Source organism: Pseudorasbora parva, chromosome 4 (assembly GCF_024679245.1).
Source record: "Pseudorasbora parva isolate DD20220531a chromosome 4, ASM2467924v1, whole genome shotgun sequence".
In the NCBI taxonomy this organism is placed as follows: domain Eukaryota; kingdom Metazoa; phylum Chordata; class Actinopteri; order Cypriniformes; family Gobionidae; genus Pseudorasbora; species Pseudorasbora parva.
Genome location: NC_090175.1, coordinates 58,221,249 through 58,244,499, shown reverse-complemented (window position 1 = coordinate 58,244,499; position 23,251 = coordinate 58,221,249). Strand labels below are relative to the sequence as shown.

Here is a 23,251-nt window from a genome sequence, read left to right as displayed (position 1 = left end):
ACTCATAGCCGTGAGCTGTCAGTCAGTTTTATTTCACAGTATTATTGGTCTGAATCTGAGAATGATTGCGGTCTATTCAAAGGAGTCCAGCATCTGCGATTATTCTACATCTATACACACACACACACACACACACTCTCTACACAGGTAAGAAAATACACATCTTCATGAAGGAGTCTGTTAGTGCACTACTGAGGGAAGTCTGCAAACTAACAGTGGGAATGTTTTGGAGAAGTCAGGACTCGATCCGCATCCGGCAGATCTGACGCAGCTTCGACACCGAGGCCGTGGAGAGACTCCCGGGATCCTGGAATATCGCCTGGAAAACAACCAGAGAGCAGGTCAGGAGAAACCACAGGAGTGTGTGTGTGTGTGTGTGTGTGTGTGTGCTGCACCTGCATGAAGGCGTGGCAGTCGTGTGTGAAAGCTCCTCTGGTGATGTGTTTGAAGCGCTCCCACACCTCCGGCAGGTTCTGAGTCTGTGTGTGTGTGTGTGTGTGTGTGTGCTCAGGGCTTGTGTGAACACAGGGCGTGTGATGCGTCAGTGCAACAGTGATGGAGTAGTAGTGCTTGTATTAGCAGCATGCATGCTTCTGCTTGCCACTTTCTGCTTTCAGCTACTGCCACCGGATAGCCCTTTGTTCTTTAGGGGCGAAAGGAGGAGCCGAGCCCGAGTGTGTAAGCCTCCTCAGCCGGAGCATAGCCTCTCCACTGCCAAGATCTCGAGCACGCCTCCTTGTGGCACACATGGTAACTGGTCCCTTGCAGTTCCAGGCTAAGTTGTACGGATCCCGGAGCAGCAGTGGGCCCAGGAGTCGCAGCATGCAGGCCCATCAGTGATCGGAAATGCCCTGATGCCCGTCAACCACTGCCCCAGCTATAGGTCAATAGCCACAACTATGGGTAAATATTTTGTTTTTCACTTAAAATGGCGGCCACATGCAACGTGAGCTGAGACTCGGAGTGTGTATTACCTCTGGATACTTTGGCGTATAAATCACCAGAATGCCACCATCGAGGAAAGGCCCGACACCGGAGGAGTGTGAGGAGATAAAGCTCTCTCTCCACTCCCTGTGCGGCGATGTGACTGCGGTTAGAGCGCAGCGGGAGCAGCTCCTGGAGGAGGTGAAACAACGACGCCTCCGGAACGCGGAAAAAGACCAGCGCATTGAGGATCTCGAGCGGATGAGCTGGAGCAATACTCCCGCGTGAATGATGTGGTCATCACCGGCATCAAGACAAGACAAGGCCGCGCTCTTATGCGAGTGCGGTGACCGTGGACAACGGGAAGCTCGGCGACCGGGAGATAAAGCCGGTGGAAGAACAGGTTGCTTCCTACCTCCAGAGCAGGGGGATAGAGACGGACCTGGAGTACAGGGAAGCGTGTCACCCACTGCCCACGACGAACAGGAGACCACCAGCGGTCATCATGAGGTTTACCAATCGGGAAAAGAAAATAGCACTTCTGAAGCAAGGACGCAAACTCAAAGGCACTAATGTTTTCATAAATGAACACTTGACAAAGAAAAATGCTGACATCGCAAGGAGTGCACGACAACTTAGAAAACAAGGCAAGATTCAACAAACCTGGGTAACTAACTGTAAGATCTTCATCAAACTAAACGGGACACCGGAGGAAGCTAAAGTCTTAGTGGTAAAGAGGACAGAAGATCTTGACAAGTATTGGCATTGATGAGGCACCTGGTGTCAAAGTAGCTTGTGACTCAACATCAAAATGCTACACATACCAAGAACACAGACTACACGAGTATTGATATAGACATGTTACAGGACATCCTACAACATCAACAAAAGGAACTGGGAACGTGTGAGTATAAAGAGCACACCACAACTGAAACAGACGCTGAGATAGACCCTGACAACGATTTCCTCTCTTCGATTATTAAAAACTGCAACGATTTTACCCATGAACAATATGAAAACAGTGTAAAATCAGAAGATAATACATTTTAATAGTCGAAGCATGTACACTAATTTTGATTACTTGGAACACTTCTCTCATCCATTTAGCATTATTAATTACTGAAACCTGGTTTAACGACGATAAAGGTATTGATTTCTGTCTTGATGGCTATGAATTAAGATATACAAATAGAATAAACTAAATAGGAGGGGGGGTTGCTTTGTACCTTCATAAATCTGTTAAATTTAATGTTTTAACTGATGTGACCATAGCTGTTGATGGGTTATTTGAATGCATAACAGTGGAAATTCATAATGATAAAAAGACAAATATCTTCATGAGTTGTGTATACCGTGCGCCTGGTTCAAGAATCTTTCAGTGAGTGGATGGGTAAACCGTCTTCTACTGTGAGCCAAAAGAACATTTATCTGTGCTGACTTTAACATTGATTTGTTAAATCCAACCTGAAGGGGGGATTCTGAAATCCACTGCCGCTTCAATATACCTGTATATATTTATATCCTAATTAACTTCATAATCAAAACTTTAATCAATATTTATCCTATATTATTATAATGATTCTATCCAGTTATGATTTTGTTTTAGTTTCTTGTTTTCTAAAGTGTGTATTTGGTCTCTGAGGAGTGACTGAGGGTCTGGCCTAGAGATGTGTGATGTGTCACTAAACACTGGCAACAAGGTCATGTGTTTGGATTTGAGGTATCACACACCCCTAACATGTCAGGAGTGCAGTAACAGCGTTTGCTCACTTAGCCCGGCTTCCAGAGATGAAATATGGATTTGTCTTTCATTTAATTTATTATGTTTTATTCCTTTTATATTTCCTTTTACTGCAACACTAAAGACTCAAGATGAATATTGCCTGTACTATTGTGTGTCCCTCTCACTGAAAGAAAGCACATGTTATCAGTATGTTTTGGTAAGAACTGGTTAAAACTGGAGCTTAATCAGCTCCAACCTTGGAGAGACTGTTTATCTGTGTATGTGCGCAATATTCTATGCTCCAGATCAGACTGGTGTTCAATGGGCACCCTAAGAGATGGGTGGACTTGTTGTTCTGGTCAAGCTGGCGCCTGCTCCAGATCTGGAAGGTCACTACGGGCCTAATTCTGGGGTGAAAGCGTCAACAAGTGACACGTCAGTGGAAACGTGCATCAGATTAACTGACTCGAGTGGAAATTTACCATGACTGTGCATTGTCTCTGAGCCAATCAGAACCATCCACATTGCAGTAATGACGTGGATAGACCTTGAAAACGGTATAACTGTTGGGACAATTGTATGTACGATAGGGCGAGGCAACGAGACGGTGAGAGAGGGAGCGCGGCCTACAAACTCCTTGTGAGACTTGAAGCTGGCTTCTGCTTTTGAAACTGCAAACTATTCTTAAGTAAATTTTTATTTAATTTAATTGCAATCCTGACTCTGTCTTCATTTCTTCACTACTGGTCCTGGGTCATAAGCTGTTAACCCCTAACAAACCAAACTAAAAAACGTTGATGACTTCACTGACACAATGCTCGTCTCTGGACCCAACTATAACGAAACCGAGCAGAATAACGTCACATAGGGCCTCAATCATTGACAACATTTATACTAATATTATGGGAAATCAAATCATCAGTGGCCTATTTATGTGTGATATCACTGATCACTAACCTGTTTTTACTTCGTATGACTGCAATCTCAAGAAAACGAAACACACTATGATAAAAATCTCCAAATGAAAAATGACTGAGGGCATGATTAGCACCGTTAACAACCGTTTGGACTTCAGTATACAGGAGAACCTAATGTGCTTACTGTACTTTTTTAGATATCTTCACTTCCTTACATAATAAACACTGCCCTGTGGAAGAATATTTTATAAAGGATAAACATAAGAAAAGCCTCTGGATTACGAAAGGAATAATTAATGTCTGTAAAAAGAAAAATAATCTATATCAATTGTTTATTAAAGTAAAAATAAAAGAAGCTGAACAAAGATATAAGAAGTATAAAAATAAATTAACTGATATTATCAAAACAAGCAAACGGTTATTATCAAAAAAAATTATATGAACATAAAATCAATATAAAAGGGATGTTTTGAATAGCCTAATTAAACAAAGATCATCAAAGTTGACATATCCTGATCACTTTATTGATGAAAATGGTGAAGATTATAAGATGAGTACTGTAGTAAATAAGTTCAATACATTTTTTGTAAATGTTGGCCGCTGATATTCCAGACAGTGGAGTCGCAAAATCAACTATCGATCGGAAATCTGTCATTCTTCCTCTCAGCTACAAATGAACAGGAAGTGACAAATATCGTGTGGAACTGTAAAAGCAAGACCTCCACTGACTGTCATGGCGTCAGTATGACATTGATTAAAAAACCTATTCTGAATATTATAAAACCTTTAACTTATATTTGTAACTTGTCATTCCAGACTGGCTGCTTCCCAAGTCAAATGAAAATCGCTAAAGTAATTCCACTTCTCAAAAATGATGATAAACACGCTATTATTAATAACAGACCAATCTCTCTTTTGCCTTAACTCTCAAACATTATAGAGAAACTCTTCAATTCTCGACTTGGAAAGTTTCTCGAGAAACACCCTTTAATAAATGATGGTCAGTATGGCTTTAGGTCCAAAAGAACTACCTCAATGGCAATAACTGAAGCCAAGTCACTAACGCACTGGAACATAAGAAGCATGCAGTTGGTATCTTCATTGATCTAAAAAAAAAGCCTTTGACACTATTGATCACTCAGTGCTATTAATAAAGATGGAAAGATATGGAATTAGGGGGCTGGCTGGAGATTGGTTAAAACGTTCTTTAACAGGGAGGTCACGGTTTGTTAAAATGGGTCCGTCTTTATCAGATACTCCTGTGGTGTCCCCCAGGGGTCAGTATTAGGGCCAAAACTGTTCAATGTTTATATAAATGATATGTTTAATACATCCAAAGTACTGAAATTCAAACTATTTGCAGACGACACAAATATATTTTACAGTAGTGATAATTATAACGAGCTCGTAAATAAGGTAAACGGGGAATTAAAGATATTAAAAACGTGGATGGACGCTGCCTACAGAAGATCCTCAGCCTGTCCTGGGAGGACCGAATCCCCCACAGCCATCCTCAGCAACACTGGCTCAATCTGCATGGAAGCAGCTGTGGCCAACAAACACCTGCGTTGGATAGGGCACACTATACGCCTGAACACCGCCTGCCTCGCCAAGCCCTCTACAGTCCACTACTGGACTCAAAGCGATCCGCTGGAGGACAAAAGCAGCGCTTAAAGGACTACACCAGGGGCCTTCTGAAGCGAGCCAACGTTCCCCTCACGCAGTTCGAATCTCTGGCACTCGACAGATCAGCCGGGCACAGTCTTTCAAATACACCAAACAAACCAAGACAGACGATCCGAGAGACGCATCAAGAGACACCAGCGGGCGTCTGTACCCCTCTGGTGTCTGGTTTCCCTTGCTCCATCTGCGGAAGAGTGTGTGTGTGTGTGTGAGAGAGAGAGAGAGAGTGTGTGGCTCAAGGATTGGACTCAACGCCCACGAGAAGTGGCACCAGCGGCAAAGTCGCTGAACCCCCCCACCCATCCCTGGAGCAGGTGTCATCATCTAAAATACGATGGACAGCTAAGAAGAGTGAGTGTGTGTGTGTGTGTGTGTGTGTGTGTGTGTGTGTGTGTGTGTGTGTGTGTGTGTGTGTGTGTGTGTGTGTGTGTGCTGCACCTGCATGAAGGCGTGGCAGTCGTGTGTGAAGGCTCCTCTGGTGATGTGTTTGAAGCGCTCACACACCTCCGGCAGGTTCTGAGCCTCCAGGATGACGTCCTGATTTCGGCGGATCAGAGTCAGAGCGACGCGGAACAAGATCTTCGAGCCCTCGTAGAACAGGCAGTCCCAGATGCGGAGCACGGTCTGAGGAGCACAAACACCGGGTCAGCGCCGGGTCAGAGGGTCACATGCGTTCATGAGCTCAACAAACTCCAGCTGACAGACAGACAGACAGACAGACAGACAGACAGATAGACAGACAGACAGACAGACAGACAGACAGACAGACAGACAGACAGACAGACAGACAGACAGACAGACAGATAGATAGATAGATAGATAGACAGACAGACAGACAGACAGACAGACAGACAGACAGATAGATAGATAGACAGACAGACAGACAGACAGACAGACAGATAGATAGATAGATAGATAGATAGTGTTGAAGAAATTTTTATAATTTATGTTTGAGTTCACACAAGAAGTCAACATCTGTTTCTGCCATAATAAAACACCATAAGACAGTGTCTTTTGAAACCCAGGGGGTAGGGACGGGAACCCTAGTTTGAGAGTTTTCCCTCATCAGAGGTGTCGGCTAATCTAAATTAGATCTAAGACCACTGTTTGTTGCTTTTCATTTAAATGAGTTCTAAGACAGAAGGGGGGCCATGTATGTGTGTGTGTTTCTTACTTTCCCTCTGTAGGTACAGGGACCATTGTGTCCCATGACAAAAGGGTTGGGGGGGAGACATTTGTTTCATCTTTCCTTTTGTTTTTGTAAAACACTGACACGGGTATAAAAGCTGAACCTTTCTTTGTTTCCCCAGTTCACACTCGACGCAGGCATTGCCTGGTTGATTGTGGATTCATTCTTGCAAGGATTAAATCTTTATAAAGACACGATTGGCTAAGGTTTGTCTCTTATTCAGAAATGCAACGGAGTTAATATAATTTTGCCTATACATTTTGGTGTCAGAAGTGAGGATTCCTTGGATGTGCCTTCCGGACCCTGAGAGCGGACGGTGACCGATCATCCTGGACGTTAGAGTCACAGCCTTACCCCGACTGATTCAGGGAGAAGGGCCGGCTGCTCTAGGGGTCCTGGAGGGTCCAACCACTGGAATTAGAGAAAACGAACCCGGGGTGGCAACGGGACGCTTCTGGTAAGAGACAAACTTAAAATTTGGGGAAGAATTTTAAATAGAATTTGGTTAAATTGAAATTTGAACTGATACGGATAAACCATGGTGGGAGTCTGAATCTGTGGTGAAATAAGACCTAGATTGGTCTGGGGGCCATTTTACCTAGATTGGGATTGGTCCGGGGGCCCTTTTACCTAGATTGGGATTGGTCCCGCCCGCGGTCAGGTAACCAGGGCAAAAAAAGTCGGGCGTTTGAGTAAGCGTCCGTCCCGTCTGGTCTGGGTGAAGGATAAGATCTGTACGGAGACGTCCGACAGATTACTAGCGTGCACGCGAACAGCCACAGACTCAGACTGCCAATATGGTAAAATCCCAAAGCAAGCTAGCAGAATATGATACACCGGTGTTTTTGTCAAATGGGAAAATTATATGGCCAAAAATGCATGCAAGGTATAGAGAAATTAATTGAATTATTCATGATTTCCAAAAGAGGGAATGCTGTGTTTCACCAGGCTGAAAGTGGTCTGTTGGAGAGAGGAGATTAATCAAAGGGCTGTTGTGGGGGATGTGTGTGAGAAATGCAAACTAACAGTGTTGAATGAAACTGATAGCAGGGAAAGGAAAATGTTGTCTGATCACACAGAAGCCACAGCTGTTTAAAGATCGCTGGTGAGTATGAGATTAAGCAATGGATAACAATTTATGATAACTAAATTAGAGCTAAAAATTTGAATGGCATGATGAGTAACTTGATTAGTCCGAATAAAGATTTTGAGACTAGAGAGCAAATGCTGTAAGCAGCTTTGCTAAGAAGATCGCAATTGAAATAAATAAGCAGAACGTATTAAGAAAATGGCCAGCAATGTTTAAATTATGTTTAGAAAATTATACGGCAACTTAACTGGCTACAAATAAATTGAGAACAAAAGAAATTCAAATTTCTAGGTGTTAATGCTTATTCATGGGTTGTAAAATGGGTGGAATGCCATTAAACTCTGAAGGAAAGATCCCAGTAACTGAGGGATTGTATAATCTGATAACATTAAACTCTGAAGGAAAGATCCCAGTAACTGAGGGATTGTATAATCTGATAACATTAAACTCTGAAGGAAAGATCCCAGTAACTGAGGGATTGTATAATCTGATAACATTAAACCCTGAAGGAAAGATCCCAGTAACTGAGGGATTGTATAATCTGATAACATTAAACCCTGAAGGAAAGATCCCAGTAACTGAGGGATTGTATAATCTGATAACATTAAACCCTGAAGGAAAGATCCCAGTAACTGAGGGATTGTATAATCTGATAACATTAAACCCTGAAGGAAAGATCCCAGTAACTGAGGGATTGTATAATCTGATAACATTAAACTCTGAAGGAAAGATCCCAGTAACTGAGGGATTGTATAATCTGATAACATTAAACTCTGAAGGAAAGATCCCAGTAACTGAGGGAATCTGATAGCTAAATGTGATTTTTGTTTTGAAAAAGCAGATGAATGATACCATTAATTGCAAGACATTGTATGTTTTATTGGACCAGAGCTCTTCTCTGACTGTCCGAGCGATTGCCGCTTTAGACACTGCCTTACAGACTGGGAACCAGACTGAAACATGTCGATTGCTGAATAAAATGTGTGGTCAGCGGGGCATTTTTGCACATAACTGTGTCCACTCACCCATAAGGTGTTGAAAATGTGGCAAAATGAGACCACCAGACTAAATTTTGAAAACGAAACTAAATAAAGAATAAATTAAATAATTATTTTTTGGAAAGAAGGGAGTTGTGATAATTTTAATTTTAATTATGAGATAAAATTAAAGACGATAAAATATGTTGATACATACATTTTGATGTAGAGGATTTAAAATAAATATGCTCTTGCTCTTCTCACTTTTGCAAAACTTTGATAATGCTTATTTGACTGAAATTGGATTGTTGAAATAACTATAGGTGAGTTAATATGTTGGAAAACCTAGAAGCTGATGTTTTGGGTTGATTATTTGGAAATGTGATCTCAGTCCAAGAATAGAGTTAAAAGGAAAATGTCTGATGTCTATTTGGAACCAATTTTAATTCATAGCCAGATCTTACACTGAGGTAGTGTGAAGAGTGAAAAGTTTGTGAGAATGCAGTGTGCCAGCCCTGAAGGCCTCAGAGTCTCTCTCTCTTCCCAAATTAGCTCAAAGCTGATATGTGGACTAATGTCACAGGATGTCATAGGATAAAGACACAAGGCATCAGCTGACAATCATAGAGACAAAGATTTATAAAAAATAAACGATTGCCAATGGGAGGGCAATGATAAATATTCATGAAGAATATTTCAAAATTTTCAAATATAGACTACAAAATGAACTGAAATTTGAGACTAATGTGTTATATGACCAGTAACTTCCATGCCTGCTCTTAGCCACCACCATGTACAGAACTGATGGCTTTGGTCACAGAACATTAAATTGTTATGACCAGATGTACTGAGTATAATCTATTAATTTTAATGATTAAGTTGTGTTGTAATTAACCTGTCTCCATGTTTTACCAATAGTAAGCAGACCAAACGGCTCTAGTGACTCTTGAATGCACTTTCCCCAAAGTTCCAAAACACAGCCGATCCTGTTGAGGGTCAAAGATCTCAAGCGGGGAGTGGGCACGAAGTGATTTTCCCAATGACGGGTAAGATTCTGTGTGGCCTGACGCAGAACAACCTAAGCCAGGGGGATCACGCTGACACTCAAGCTCCGCCCCCAAAAGGAGGGTGGAGTCTATGTGAGGTGTGTAAAGTTGAACAGATGTCTGTATGAGGCAATCAGACTCACTGTGTGGGGGGAGCTGTGTCTTGTAGGGGCCGAGAGTCCAGACAGAGATACAGCAGTCTGCCCCAAAGAAAGGTTCTTCAATACCGCTCACCAAAACAAAACAAAAACCCGCATATATTGTGTTTGAATGCCAGGGAATGCCAGGGAGCACCCTGAGGGAAAGTTATGATGGTAAGGGGCATTCAAGAGCCAGCTGAGACCATGAGGTGATTGTCATTAACTTTTCTGGAGATCAGAACAAAATGTATTAATTGGTATCAGTAAAACTGTGTGATATTGAACTAATATGTCTCTATGATAGTTTTAAATCCTGCAGGTCATTAGATATGGCAGAGGATAATTCAGAGACATGGTGATGGCTTTGAGATGAGGACGAAATTTGAAGTTTAAAAAGAAGGTCTGGATAACAAAGGTATTTAAACTCAAGATAACTTGAAACAATTTCACAGAATTTAATACTATAAGTTGCTCTGAGTTAAAGTCTCAGAAGCTGTTGAAAAGATTATCTGTGTAAGAGACAGAGAGAGATAAAGTGAGAGAGAGAGAAGCTGCTTGTGGAAGCAGGGATGGCACAGTGTCTGTTAAAACTGAGACAGAAAAATAAATAAATAAATAAATACATTTGGAATCAGCTGACTTCTAAAACACAACTTAAAAGTGAACAGACATGATTTGAAACTGGTTAAGAAACCAAGTAGAAGCAAATTTTGAGAATGAGCAGTTCATATTTATGTGTCCTGATTAAGGTAGTGTTTTAGCACTACAGATTATTAAGTTTAACAACAAACTTTAAAAGAAGCTGATTATTCTGAATCTGATAAAGAAGATGATCCAGAATTAAATTGGGACGAAGCTTTAAGTGGATTGATATCCAGCTCTGTCTATTAAGGGTAGTTATGACTACTTTTGTCATTTATGATGTTGAATTACACTCTGGATTAGTAAATTAGATTAGAGACAGAGACAAAGTGACAGATTGGCTGAAGTCACTATTGAAATTATCCAGAGACTCCATCGCATTTATGAAATGCTGGAGGGCGAACAAAGGAATAAAAAATAAAATAAAATAAAAAAAATAGTAAAAATAAAAATAAAAAAGTTTAAGTTGTATGGTTCATAAGAAGGAAAGCATGACATTTGACTTATAAACAGAACTACAATTAATGTAAGAGAATAATAAAAATAAAATTAAAAGGACTGTGATGCTCTCTGTGTGACTGGGATTGAGATGAGGTAAAAATAGGGATTGTTTTAAAACAAGTTTAAAATAAATTTTGGAATTATAGTACAAATTTGAATACTTTATTAAAGTAATTTGTATGACAGCAGGGAGCAGAGGGGTAAAGTCTAGAAAGGTGGAGGTTTTGATATGGAGAGAAGAGGAATGAAGGCAGAAAGACAGCATACATGTGAATGAATGAGAAGAAACCAAGTGGAACAGTGAGGTTTACAGGGAAAGGAGAAGTAGGGGAAGAAGTCTGTGCAGGCAGGTTGGAATGGGTGGAGAAAGGTGTCAAGTCTGTTGATTGATAAAAGAGAAAGGAAAGGTGTACGGGACCGTTGTGAGAGACCAGCGATGGTGTGTGGTTTGGAGACAGTTGCACTAAGGAATTGAGCTAGAGGGAGGAAGATGATTCTTTGACAACCCCTGAAGGGAACAGCCGAAAAGAAAAGAAGATTAAATAATATGAAAACCATTTGTAAGTTCTTGGTAAAATTATGATAATTTTGGAGTTTTAATTGACAAAACATTGGATGAAAAAAAATGTACTTTGAAGGAAATCCTAATTATTATATCATATTATACCTTATTATATCCTAATTGATAAAGAATTGGGTATTGAATATGATTAATCATTAATGTCACAAGAGAAAGATGAGTGAACGAGCTAATTGAATGTGATACAACCACATAATTATGTCGTTCTGATAAAGTTTTCAACATTAATACATTTTGATTTATGTTCCTAAGAATATGATGTACAGTGAGAAACTGTACAGATCTAGATATAAACATGAAGTTGAGGTTGAGGATAGTGACCTCAGACATTTGAGCTTTAAACATAAGTCATGCCTGGGCAGAGGAGTCATCTGAACTGTGGGCAAAGCACAAACATAAACTGAAGGATGTTTATATATATATAGACTTAAGGGCTTAGATTAATTATTATCTATATATTACTTATTTTTTGTTGTTCAATTTGAATTGGACCTCTATTGGAGTCTGTGATGATTTGGATTAATCAAGAGAAACAATGATTGTTTCTTCCTTCATGTTTTCTAAGAGTGTGTATTTGGTCTCTGAGGAGGGACTGGGGGTCTGTCCAAGGAATGTTTGACGTGTCACTAAACAGTTGATAGCAATGAGGTGTCGTGTGCTGGATTTTGAAGGTTTCACACCCCTAAATTGACAGGAGTGCAGTGACAGTGCTTACTCACTTAGCCCGGCTTGCAGATATGAAATATAAATCGTATATTTACTTTCACTGAAACACGAAAGAATCAAGATAAAGATTGCCTGGTTAAGACTGGAGCCCTGACTGAAGCATGCAAGTTGATGAAAGGTACAGGTGTAACAATTTACACACAATTATGTTTTGCGTTCGGAGTTGCCCATGATTTTGGGGCATTGTGAAAACACTGGAAACCGTCTTACCATTGTGCGAATTGTGTCTATTCCTCTAAACGCAATTTTTCTTGCCTGATCGGGTTGATATCTGTAAATGCGCAGCGCACACTAATAACAACGATTTGATTTCAACAGGAAACGTGAGAGCAGATGAGGCTGCAAAGGCCGGGGCAGAGGAGCAGTCAAAGGAATGCTCCTCAGCATAATGTCTTTTGATATATGTGAAATTAACAAAAATGCTTTCACTTCTTTACAGAGTATGGAAACCTTTGCCACAACAGCAGAGACAGCTGTGGAAACGATGTGGCTGCACCGTTCAAAATGGTGTGGTGATGGCAAGCCTTGTTTACCCCGAAAATTATTCGATCATTATGCTAGATGGCTGCATGGATGACCAGGCAGCCAAAGGGGGAATTATTAAATATAAAACTATCTGGGGTACAGTATTTGATGAAATTTTTTGAAAACTAAACTGTCTGGGGTACAGTATTTGATGACATTTTTTGAAAAACAACAACAACAAAAAAACAACAACAGAGGCCTACAGCAAATCTGAGCCCATTTAAAAAAAAAAAGTTTTTCAGAAAACCACCATTCATAGGAATGGAAAGGGGTAAACAATAGCTTACATCAATAGAATTGCGAATTATTGCAAAAGAAATGTCTTTGCTGTTTGTCTAAGATCTGTGTGCAGGTTAAGGGACCCGATATGGTGATATGGGACCTTAGAGCTGGAAGGCGTAAAGGTGGCTAGAGCTTTTGTCATGCTGATGACGACACAAATGGCCGCCAAGGTTGCTGAGAGAGAGAGACGTGGGTGCATATGAGCCATTGCAGACAGGGGAGAAGGAGCTGAGAGGAGAGGAGCAGGAGGCACACGTCTGTGCGGGCCAAGATCAAACACAAACATCACTTGGCATTATGATCTGAGGAGCAGAGAAACTGGCAAAACGTGGCGCTGAGGCAACCATTTTTCAAGTTAGAACCTATTGTAAGCCAACAAAATCGAGACGCGCGTAGAAGGTGATTGGACAGGATATACAACCATAGTTGGTCTATCTGAAGAGAGGTGGAGCCTTTTCATTAAGAGAGCAGAAAAGAATACAAGCACATCAAAGACTAATCCTCCTGACTTTCTGGGTGTACAACTGTAGGATTCATCTTGGCAACTAAAAGGACGGAGCAAGCAAAGCCATGACACCCTTTTTTTTGAGCGCCTGGACTGTGAGGCTTGAAGAGAACAACATTAATACACATTTTAAATTTTTCTTGTGAGTTATCAAAGAATGATAAAAGGGGGAATTGTTGAAGAAATTTTTATAATTTATGTTTGAGTTCACACAAGAAGTCAACATCTGTTTCTGCCATAATAAAACACCATAAGACAGTGTCTTTTGAAACCCAGGGGGTAGGGACGGGAACCCTAGTTTGAGAGTTTTCCCTCATCAGAGGTGTCGGCTAATCTAAATTAGATCTAAGACCACTGTTTGTTGCTTTTCATTTAAATGAGTTCTAAGACAGAAGGGGGGCCATGTATGTGTGTGTGTTTCTTACTTTCCCTCTGTAGGTACAGGGACCATTGTGTCCCATGACAAAAGGGTTGGGGGGGAGACATTTGTTTCATCTTTCCTTTTGTTTTTGTAAAACACTGACACGGGTATAAAAGCTGAACCTTTCTTTGTTTCCCCAGTTCACACTCGACGCAGGCATTGCCTGGTTGATTGTGGATTCATTCTTGCAAGGATTAAATCTTTATAAAGACACGATTGGCTAAGGTTTGTCTCTTATTCAGAAATGCAACGGAGTTAATATAATTTTGCCTATACAATAGATAGACAGATAGATAGACAGACAGACAGACAGACAGACAGACAGACAGACAGACAGACAGACAGATAGATAGATAGATAGATAGATAGATAGATAGATAGATAGATAGATAGATAGATAGATAGATAGATAGATAGATAGATAGATTATTGTAATGCTCTACTGGGTGGTTGCCCTGCTCGCTTAATAAACAAACTCCAGCTGGTCCAAACCGCAGCAGCTCGAGTTCTTACTAGAACCAGGAAGTATGATCATATTAGTCCAGTTCTGTCAACACTGCACTGGCTCCCTATTAAACATCGCAGACATTTTAAAATCCTGCTTATTACTCAAAGCACTAAATAGTTTAACTCCAGTACTTAAGCGAGCTCTTAACGCATTATACTCCATCTGAGGAGCACAAACGGCAGGTCAGTGGGTCACATGACTGACGCGTCAGCGCCGGGTCACATGACTGAACGGGTCAGCGCCGGGTCACATGACTGACGCATCAGCGCCGGGTCACATGACTGAACGGGTCAGCGGGTCACATGACTGACGCGTCAGCGCCGGGTCACATGACTGAACGGGTCAGCGCCGGGTCACATGACTGAACGGGTCAGCGCCGGGTCACATGACTGACGCATCAGCACCGGGTCACATGACTGAACGGGTCAGCGCCGGGTCACATGACTGACGCATCAGCGCCGGGTCACATGATTGAACGGGTCAGCGCCGGGTCACATGACTGAACGGGTCAGCGCCGGGTCACATGACTGAACGGGTCAGCGCCGGGTCACATGACTGAACGGGTCAGCGCCGGGTCACATGACTAAACGGGTCAGCGCCGGGTCACATGACTGACGCGTCAGCGCCGGGTCACATGACTGAACGGGTCAGCGCCGGGTCACATGACTGAACGGGTCAGCACCGTTACCTCCACAGGCAGGACGTCGATGTAGAGGCAGATGAACCATCGCGAGGCCACCAGAGACCACATGACTCCCTGATCCTGCAGCAGCCGCCACACCGCCGGAGCCTTGAGCCGCACCAGCTCACCCAGAACCTCCTGATCCGCCTTCAGCCCCAGCATCGCCGGCCCGTAGTAATCTGAGCACACACACACACACATACACATACATATACAGACACAGACACACACACACACACACACACACACACGCAAGCACACATACACAGCCACGCGCATACACACAGACAGACACACACGGGTACACACACACACACGTTGTGTTTACATGTTTTATGGGCACTTTTCAAAAGCATAATGGTTTTTATATTGTATAAAATGTATTTTCTATCCACCTACACTACCCCTAAACCTACCCATCACACACACACACACACACACACACACACACTCTCTCTCTCACACACACACACACACACACACGCACACACACTCTCTCTCTCTCTCTCTCACACACACACACAAACACACCTGGCAGGATCCGGCCCAGCAGCGCCTCCAGCAGCCAGAAGGACGTCTCCTCGTCTTTACTGACGAGGATCAGGTATCCTGCGATAAAGTTCATTCCCTGCGTCAGAAAATACACACACACACACACACACACACACACACACAATAACAAGATTTCAATAGAACGAAGAGAAGTAAAGTGATACATACTGTCACACATGACTCTCTGAAGTGATTCGTACCGTCACACACAACTCTGAAGTGATTCGTAGCGTCACACATGACTCTCTGAAGTGATTCGTACCATCACACCTGACTCTGAAGTGATTCATACCATCACACCTGACTCTGAAGTGATTCATACCATCACACATGACTCTCTGAAGTGATTCGTACCGTCACACATGACTCTGAAGTGATTCGTACCGTCACACATGACTCTCTGAAGTGATTCGTACCGTCACACATGACTCTCTGAAGTGATTCATACCATCACACCTGACTCTGAAGTGATTCGTACCATCACACATGACTCTCTGAAGTGATTTGTACCGTCACACATGACTCTCTGAAGTGATTCGTACCATCACACATGACTCTCTGAAGTGATTCGTAGCGTCACACATGACTCTGAAGTGATTCGTAGGGTCACACATGACTCTCTGAAGTGATTCGTACCATCACACATGACTCTCTGAAGTGATTCGTACCTGACAGTATCCCACAGCTTTATTATGCTGACCGTACGCCCTCAGCACGTTAAACAGCGCCGTCTGCAGACACGGATCCGCCGACCTACGGAAGTTCACGTTATCTGGGAAGGTCCTGTGCAGATCTACACACACACACACACACACAATGAGCGATCAGTGTCAGTCACTGAAGTGTGTGTGTGTGTGTGTGTGTGTGTGTGTGTGTGTTGTTCTGACCGGTACGGATGCTCTCCAGCAGTTTGGGGTCGTGTTGTGTGTCCAGCAGCGAGTGATAATATCCAGGGTTCTTCTCCATCCGCTCCTGTGCTCCGCTCGACACCATCCACACCAGCGGCCGGTGCTCGTTAGGGACACCCTTCCGCACGTACCGCTTCACTGCACCAACAGAGCTGTCAGAATCAGGCACTCACACGCACACACACACACTCACACTCACTCACACACTCGCTCGCTCACTCACTCACTCGCTCGCTCACTCACTCTCACTCACACACTCTCACTCACTCGCTCACACACTCTCACACTCACTAACTCACTCACACTCGCTCGCTCACACACTCACTCACACACTCACTCACTCACACACTCGCTCACTCGCTCACACACACACACACTCTCACTCTCACACACTCACTCACACACTCTCACTCACACTCACACTCGCTCACACACTCGCTCACTCACTCGCTCACTTACACACACACTCACTCACTCACACAGACACAAACACACACCTTTCAGGTTCCTGTCCACGCGCCGCTTCCCTTGCAGAAGTTTGGACCATTTGATGGACCTTCTGGTGAGAACGGCCAGATATTCCGACATCATCTCCTCGTAGGACTCGTAGTCAAAGTCATCTGAGCGCTCGAACCCATACGGATCCACACTGCAACACAGGTCAGCAGAGGTCAACACAGGTCAGCAGAGGTCAAACACAGGGTCAGCACAAGTCAACAGAGGTCAACACAGGGTCAGCACAGGTCAACTCAGGGTCAAAACAGCTCAACACAGGGTCAACACAGGTCAGCACAGCTCAAAACAGGTCAACACAGCTTAACAGAGGTCAGTACAGGTCAGCACAGGTCAGCACAGGGTCAACACAGGTCATCACAGGCTCAACACAGCTCAGTACAGCTCAGCACAGGGTCAGCACAGGGTCAGCTCAGCACAGGGTCCGCACAGCTCAGGGTCAGCACAGGTCAGAACAGCTCAGCACAGGGTCAGCTCAGCACAGGGTCATCTCAGCACAGGGTCAGCACAGGGTCAGCTCAGCACAGGGTCCGCACAGCTCAGGGTCAGCACAGGTCAGAACAGCTCAGCACAGGGTCAGCTCAGCACAGGGTCCGCACAGCTCAGGGTCAGCACAGGGTCAGCTCATCACAGGGTCAGCACAGGTCAGTACAGCTCAGCACAGGGTCAGCACAGGGTCAGCAAAGGTCAGTACAGCTTATCACAGGGTCAGCTCAGCACAGGTCAGTACAGCTCAGCACAGGGTCAGCACAGCTCAGCACAGGTCAGTACAGCTCAGCACAGGGTCAGCTCAGCACAGGTCAGTACAGCTCATCACAGGGTCAGCACAGCTCAGCACAGGGTCAGCACAGCTCAGCACAGGGTCAGCACAGGTACGTACAGCTCAGCACAGGTACGTACAGCTCAGCACAGGGTCAGCACAGGTCAGGTCAGTTCAGCTCAGCACAGGGTCAGAACAGCTCAGCACAGGGTCCGCACAGCACAGGGTCAGCACAGCTCATCACAGGTCAGCACAGGGTCAGCACAGGGTCAGCACAGGTCAGCACAAGGTCAGCACAGGTCAGCACAGGGTCAGCACAGGTCAGTACAGCTCAGCAAAGGGTCAGAACAGGTCAGTACAGCTCAGCACAGGGTCAGCACAGGTCAGCACAAGGTCAGCACAGGGTCAGCACAAGGTCAGCACAGGTCAGTACAGCTCATCACAGGGTAAGAACAGCTCAGCACAGGGTCAGCACAGGTCAGTAAGCTCTGCACAGGGTCAGCACAGGGTCAGAACAGCTCAGCACAGGGTCAGCACAGGTCAGCACAGGTCTGTACAGCTCATCACAGGGTCAGCACAGGTCAGCACAAGGTCAGCACAGGTCAGCACAGGGTCAGCACAAGGTCAGTACAGCTCATCACAGGGTAAGAACAGCTCAGCACAGGGTCAGCACAGGTCAGTAAGCTCTGCACAGGGTCAGCACAGGGTCAGAACAGCTCAGCACAGGGTCAGCACAGCACAGGGTCAGCACAGGTCAGCACAGGTCTGTACAGCTCATCACAGGGTCAGCACAGGTCTGTACAGCTCATCACAGGGTCAGCACAGCACAGGGTCAGCACAGGTCAGCACAGGTCTGTACAGCTCAGCACAGGGTCAGCACAGGTCAGTACAGCTCAGCACAGGTCAGTACGGCTCAGCACAGGGTCAGCACAGGTCAGTAAGCTCAGCACAGGGTCAGCACAGGTCAGTACAGCTCAGCACAGGGTCAGAACAGCTCAGCACAGGGTCAGCACAGGTCAGTACAGCTCAGCACAGGGTCAGAACAGCTCAGCACAGGGTCAGAACAGCTCAGCACAGGGTCAGCACAGGTCAGTAAGCTCAGCACAGGGTCAGCACAGCTTAGCACAGGGTCAGCTCAGCACAGGGTCAGCACAGCACAGGGTCAGCACAGCTTAGCACAGGGTCAGCTCAGCACAGCACAGGGACAGCACAGGTCAGCAAAGGCTCAACACAGGTCATCACAGGGTTAGAACGGGTCAGCACAGGTCAAAACAGGGTCAGCACAGGTCACCACAGGGTCAGCACAGGTCAGCTCAGCACAGGTCAGTACAGGGTCAGCACAGGTCAGTACAGGGTCAGCACAGGTCAGTACAGGGTCAGCGCATGGTCAGCGCAGGGTCAGCACAGGGTCAGCACAGGACAGTACAAGGTCAGCACAGGGTCAGCACAGGGTTAGCACAGGGTTAGCACAGGGTCAGCACAGGACAGTACAAGGTCAGCACAGGGTCAGTACAGGGTCAGCGCATGGTCAGCGCAGGGTCAGCACAGGGTCAGCACAGGACAGTACAAGGTCAGCACAGGGTCAGCACAGGGTTAGCACAGGGTTAGCACAGGGTTAGCACGGGTCAGCACGGGTCAGCACAGGGTTAGCACAGGTCAGCACAGGATAAGCACAGGGTTAGCACGGGTCAGCACAGGATAAGCACAGGTTTAGCACGGGTCAACACAGGGTCAGCACAGGGTTAGCACGGGTCAGCACAGGATAAGCACAGGGTTAGCACAGGTCAGCACAGGGTCAGCACAGGGTTAGCACGGGTCAGCACAGGGTTAGCACGGGTCAGCACAGGGTTAGCACGGGTCAGCACAGGGTTAGCACAGGGTCAGCACAGGGTTAGCACAGATCAGCACAGGGTCAGCACAGGGTTAGCACGGGTCAGCACAGGGTTAGCACGGGTCAGCACAGGGTCAGCAAGGCTTAGCACCTTCAGCACAGGGTCAGCACAGGGTTAGCACGGGTCAGCACAGGGTTAGCAAGGCTTAGCACCTTCAGCACAGGACCAGCAAGGCTCAGCACAGTCAGCACAGGGTCAGCACAGTCAGCAGGTGAAGCTCTCGACTGCTTTCTCAGGTGTGTGTTCAGGTGTGGAGGTCATGTGACGCATAATCTACTGTGGGTTAACGGGGTCAACTGAGTCAAACACAAACAAGCTAAACACTCTCACACAGCAAACTAAGATCTGTGTGACATTAGGAAACACCTGGGAAAACTGACAGGTGTGTGAGTGTGTGTTTTTAGTGTGTTTGTGTGTAGTGTTATGCACGTGTGTAGTGTTTGTTTATAGTGTGAGTGTGTGTGTGTGTGTGTGTGTAGTGGGATGTGTAGTGTTGTGCACGTGTGTAGTGTTTGTTTATAGTGTGAGTGTGTGTGTGTGTAGTGGGATGTGTTGTGTAGTGCGTAAGTGTGTAGTGTTTGTTTATAGTGTGAGTGTAGTGTGGTGTTTAGTGTGTGTGTGGTGTGTAGTAAGTGTAGTTTGTGTATAGTGTGTAGTGTAGCGTATAGTGTGTGTGTAGTGTAGTTGTGTGTGTGTATATATAGTGTGTTTGTATATAGTGTGTTTATAGTGTGTGTGTTTATAGTTTGTGTTTAGTGAGTGTTGTGTAGTGTAGTGCGTTTATAAATTGTGTATGTGTGTGTGTTTATAGTGTGTGTGTAGTGTTGTGTGTTTGTTAATAGTGTGGTGTGTAGTGTGTGCGTAGTGTTGTGTGTAGTGTGTGTGTTAATAGTGTGGCGTGTAGTGTGTTTATAGTGTGTGTGTAGTGTTGTGTGTGTTTATAGTGTGTGTGTGTGTGTGTGTGTGTGTGTGTGTGTGTGTGTGTGTGTGTGTGTGTGTGTGTGTGTGTGTGTGTGTGGTGTATGCAGTATGCAGTATGTTGTTGTATGTGTTGCGCGTATGTTTATAGTGTGGTGTGTGTGTGTGTGTGTGTGTGTAGTGTATGCAGTGTGTGTGTGTGTGTGTGTGTGTGTGTGTGTGTGTGAGTGTGTGTCTGTTTATAGTGTGGTGTGTGTGTGTCTGTTTATAGTGTGGTGTGTGTCTGTTTATAGTGTGTGTGTGTGTGTGTCTGTTTATAGTGTGTGTGTGTGTGTGTGTGTGTGTGTCTGTTTATAGTGTGGTGTGTGTCTGTTTATAGTGTGGTGTGTGTGTGTGTCTGTTTATAGTGTGTGTGTGTGTGTGTGTGTGTGTGTGTGTGTGTAGTGTATGCAGTGTGTGTGTGTGTGTGTGTGTATAGTATGTGTGTGTGTGTGTGTGTCTGTTTATAGTGTGTGTGTGTGTGTGTGTGTGTGTGTGTGTGTAGTGTATGCAGTGTGTGTGTGTGTAGTATGTGTGTGTGTGTGTAGTATGTGTGTGTGAGTGTGTGTCTGTTTATAGTGTGGTGTGTGTGTCTGTTTATAGTGTGGTGTGTGTGTCTGTTTATAGTGTGGTGTGTGTGTGTGTGTGTGTGTGTGTGTGTGTGTGTGTGTGTGTGTCTGTTTATAGTGTGTGTGTGTGTGTCTGTTTATAGTGTGGTGTGTGTGTGTGTGTGTGTGTGTGTGTGTGTGTGTGTGTGTGTGTGTGTGTGTGTGTGTGTCTTTTTATAGTGTGTGTGTGTGTGTGTGTGTGTGTGTGTGTGTGTGTGTGTGTGTGTCTGTTTATTGTGTGGTGTGTGTGTGTGTGTGTGTCTGTTTATAGTGTGTGTGTGTGTGTGTGTGTGTGTGTGTGTGTGTGTGTGTGTGTGTGTGTGTAGTGTATGCAGTGTGTGTGTAGTATGTGTGTGTGAGTGTGTGTCTGTTTATAGTGTGGTGTGTGTGTGTGTGTGTGTCTGTTTATAGTGTGTGTGTGTGTGTGTGTGTGTGTGTGTGTGTCTGTTTATAGTGTGGTGTGTGTGTGTGTGTTTATAGTGTGTGTGTGTGTGTGTGTGTGTCTGTTTATAGTGTGTGTGTGTGTGTGTGTGTGTGTGTGTGTGTGTGTGTGTGTGTGTGTGTGTGTGTGTGTGTGTGTGTGTGTGTGTGTGTGTTTGTGTGTGTGTGTGTGTGTGTCTGTTTATAGTGTGGTGTGTGTGTGTGTGTGTGTGTGTGTGTGTGTGTGTGTGTGTGTGTGTGTGTGTGTGTGTGTGTGTGTGTGTGTGTGTCTGTTTATAGTGTGTGTGTGTGTGTGTGTGTGTGTGTGTGTGTGTGTGTGTGTGTGTGTGTGTGTGTGTCTGTTTATAGTGTGGTGTGTGTGTGTGTGTGTGTGTGTGTGTGTGTGTGTGTGTGTGTGTGTGTGTGTGTGTGTGTGTGTGTGTGTGTGTGTGTGTGTGTGTGTGTGTGTGTGTAGTACCTGGCCACTCTCTCTCTGGCGCTGCTCGGCACGTTAATGCGGAGCTGCGGCTGATTGGAGCTCCGCGTCCCGTTGCGCGTCTCCATGATCAGACCTCCGGGAACCGGGACTCCATTCACAGCTCAGACCCGCTCACGGGCACGGGCACGCGGATTCCCTTTGCTCCAGACGCCACGCGCACGATTTTCCCCGGTAAGCCAAACTTTCCCCGGTAATGGCTCCTCTCTTCTCCCGCGGGACAGCGCCGCGGATCAGATCAACCTGTCGCGCACGCGCAGATAATAACACGCGCACTGCAACTTTATCAACTCGGCTCCTGTAGTTGTTATTTAAGCGCGCGCCTGTCCGCCGGGCGCGCGCATCCTCAACCCCGAACACTTTGCCAAGCAACGCGATTAATCTCTCCTGGGAGCTCAAGGACACACGTCAATCAAACCGAGAGGCGGGGCTGTGCGCTCAAAGAACACGCCCCTCTCCACGCAACCTTTCGCGTGTCCGTCAAACAGAGGGGCGGGGCCTGTGCGCAAAGGCCACGCCCTCTTCGGCACTTTTGGGAAAATGTTCAGGAGCCATTAAAACAAAAACTCGTGTGAGTTTGAGCTGAAAACACGAGATTACAGGTCTAATGATCATGATACACACTGAACAATTAATATTACAAATCTAAAATTAGTTTAGTTACATTATTATATTTTTTCTATTCACTTGAGTAATGTACAGTTAAATGTATTACCGGTATTTAAATAATATATTTTTTGATATATATTACTCAAAATAATTTATATATTTTAAATTAATCTAATGGATTAATGATTTATTTATTTTAATGTAATGTATGTAACAATTTAGTTATTATTATCATTATTAATAACTTGTGTTTGTTAATTATAATGTTCATTACTCAGAAAGAGTATCTGATGAGGCTCGAGTCAGGGCCGGTAAATCCCACTGATCCTGAGTGGATTAACCAGTGTTTGATTATTCCAGGAACACACTCACACTCTCACACACACACACACACACACTCACACACACACACACACACACACACACACACACACACACACACACTATAAACACACACAACACTACACACACACTA

At 44.7% G+C, this 23,251-nt stretch overlaps 1 protein-coding gene across 2 annotated transcripts; it reads right to left on the bottom strand.

Annotated features, from left to right (window-relative positions):
• Positions 1 to 25: 25 nt before the first annotated feature.
• On the bottom strand, positions 26 to 22,858 carry grtp1a (growth hormone regulated TBC protein 1a). 2 transcript variants are annotated; one of them, XM_067442892.1, is made up of 8 exons: positions 22,150 to 22,858; positions 17,019 to 17,170; positions 16,501 to 16,659; positions 16,282 to 16,406; positions 15,593 to 15,689; positions 15,068 to 15,240; positions 5,752 to 5,871; positions 26 to 319 (listed from the first exon to the last, which is right to left on the bottom strand). In XM_067442892.1, exons 1-8 carry the CDS (start codon positions 22,233 to 22,235, stop codon positions 236 to 238), a joined length of 996 nt encoding a protein of 331 aa, XP_067298993.1. In that variant the 5' UTR covers positions 22,236 to 22,858; the 3' UTR covers positions 26 to 235. The 2 variants fall into 2 exon arrangements, with proteins under 2 accessions (XP_067298993.1, XP_067298991.1); XM_067442890.1 differs by having other exon boundaries at positions 32 to 319; positions 5,686 to 5,871; positions 22,150 to 22,848.
• Between the last annotated feature and the right edge of the window lie 393 nt (positions 22,859 to 23,251).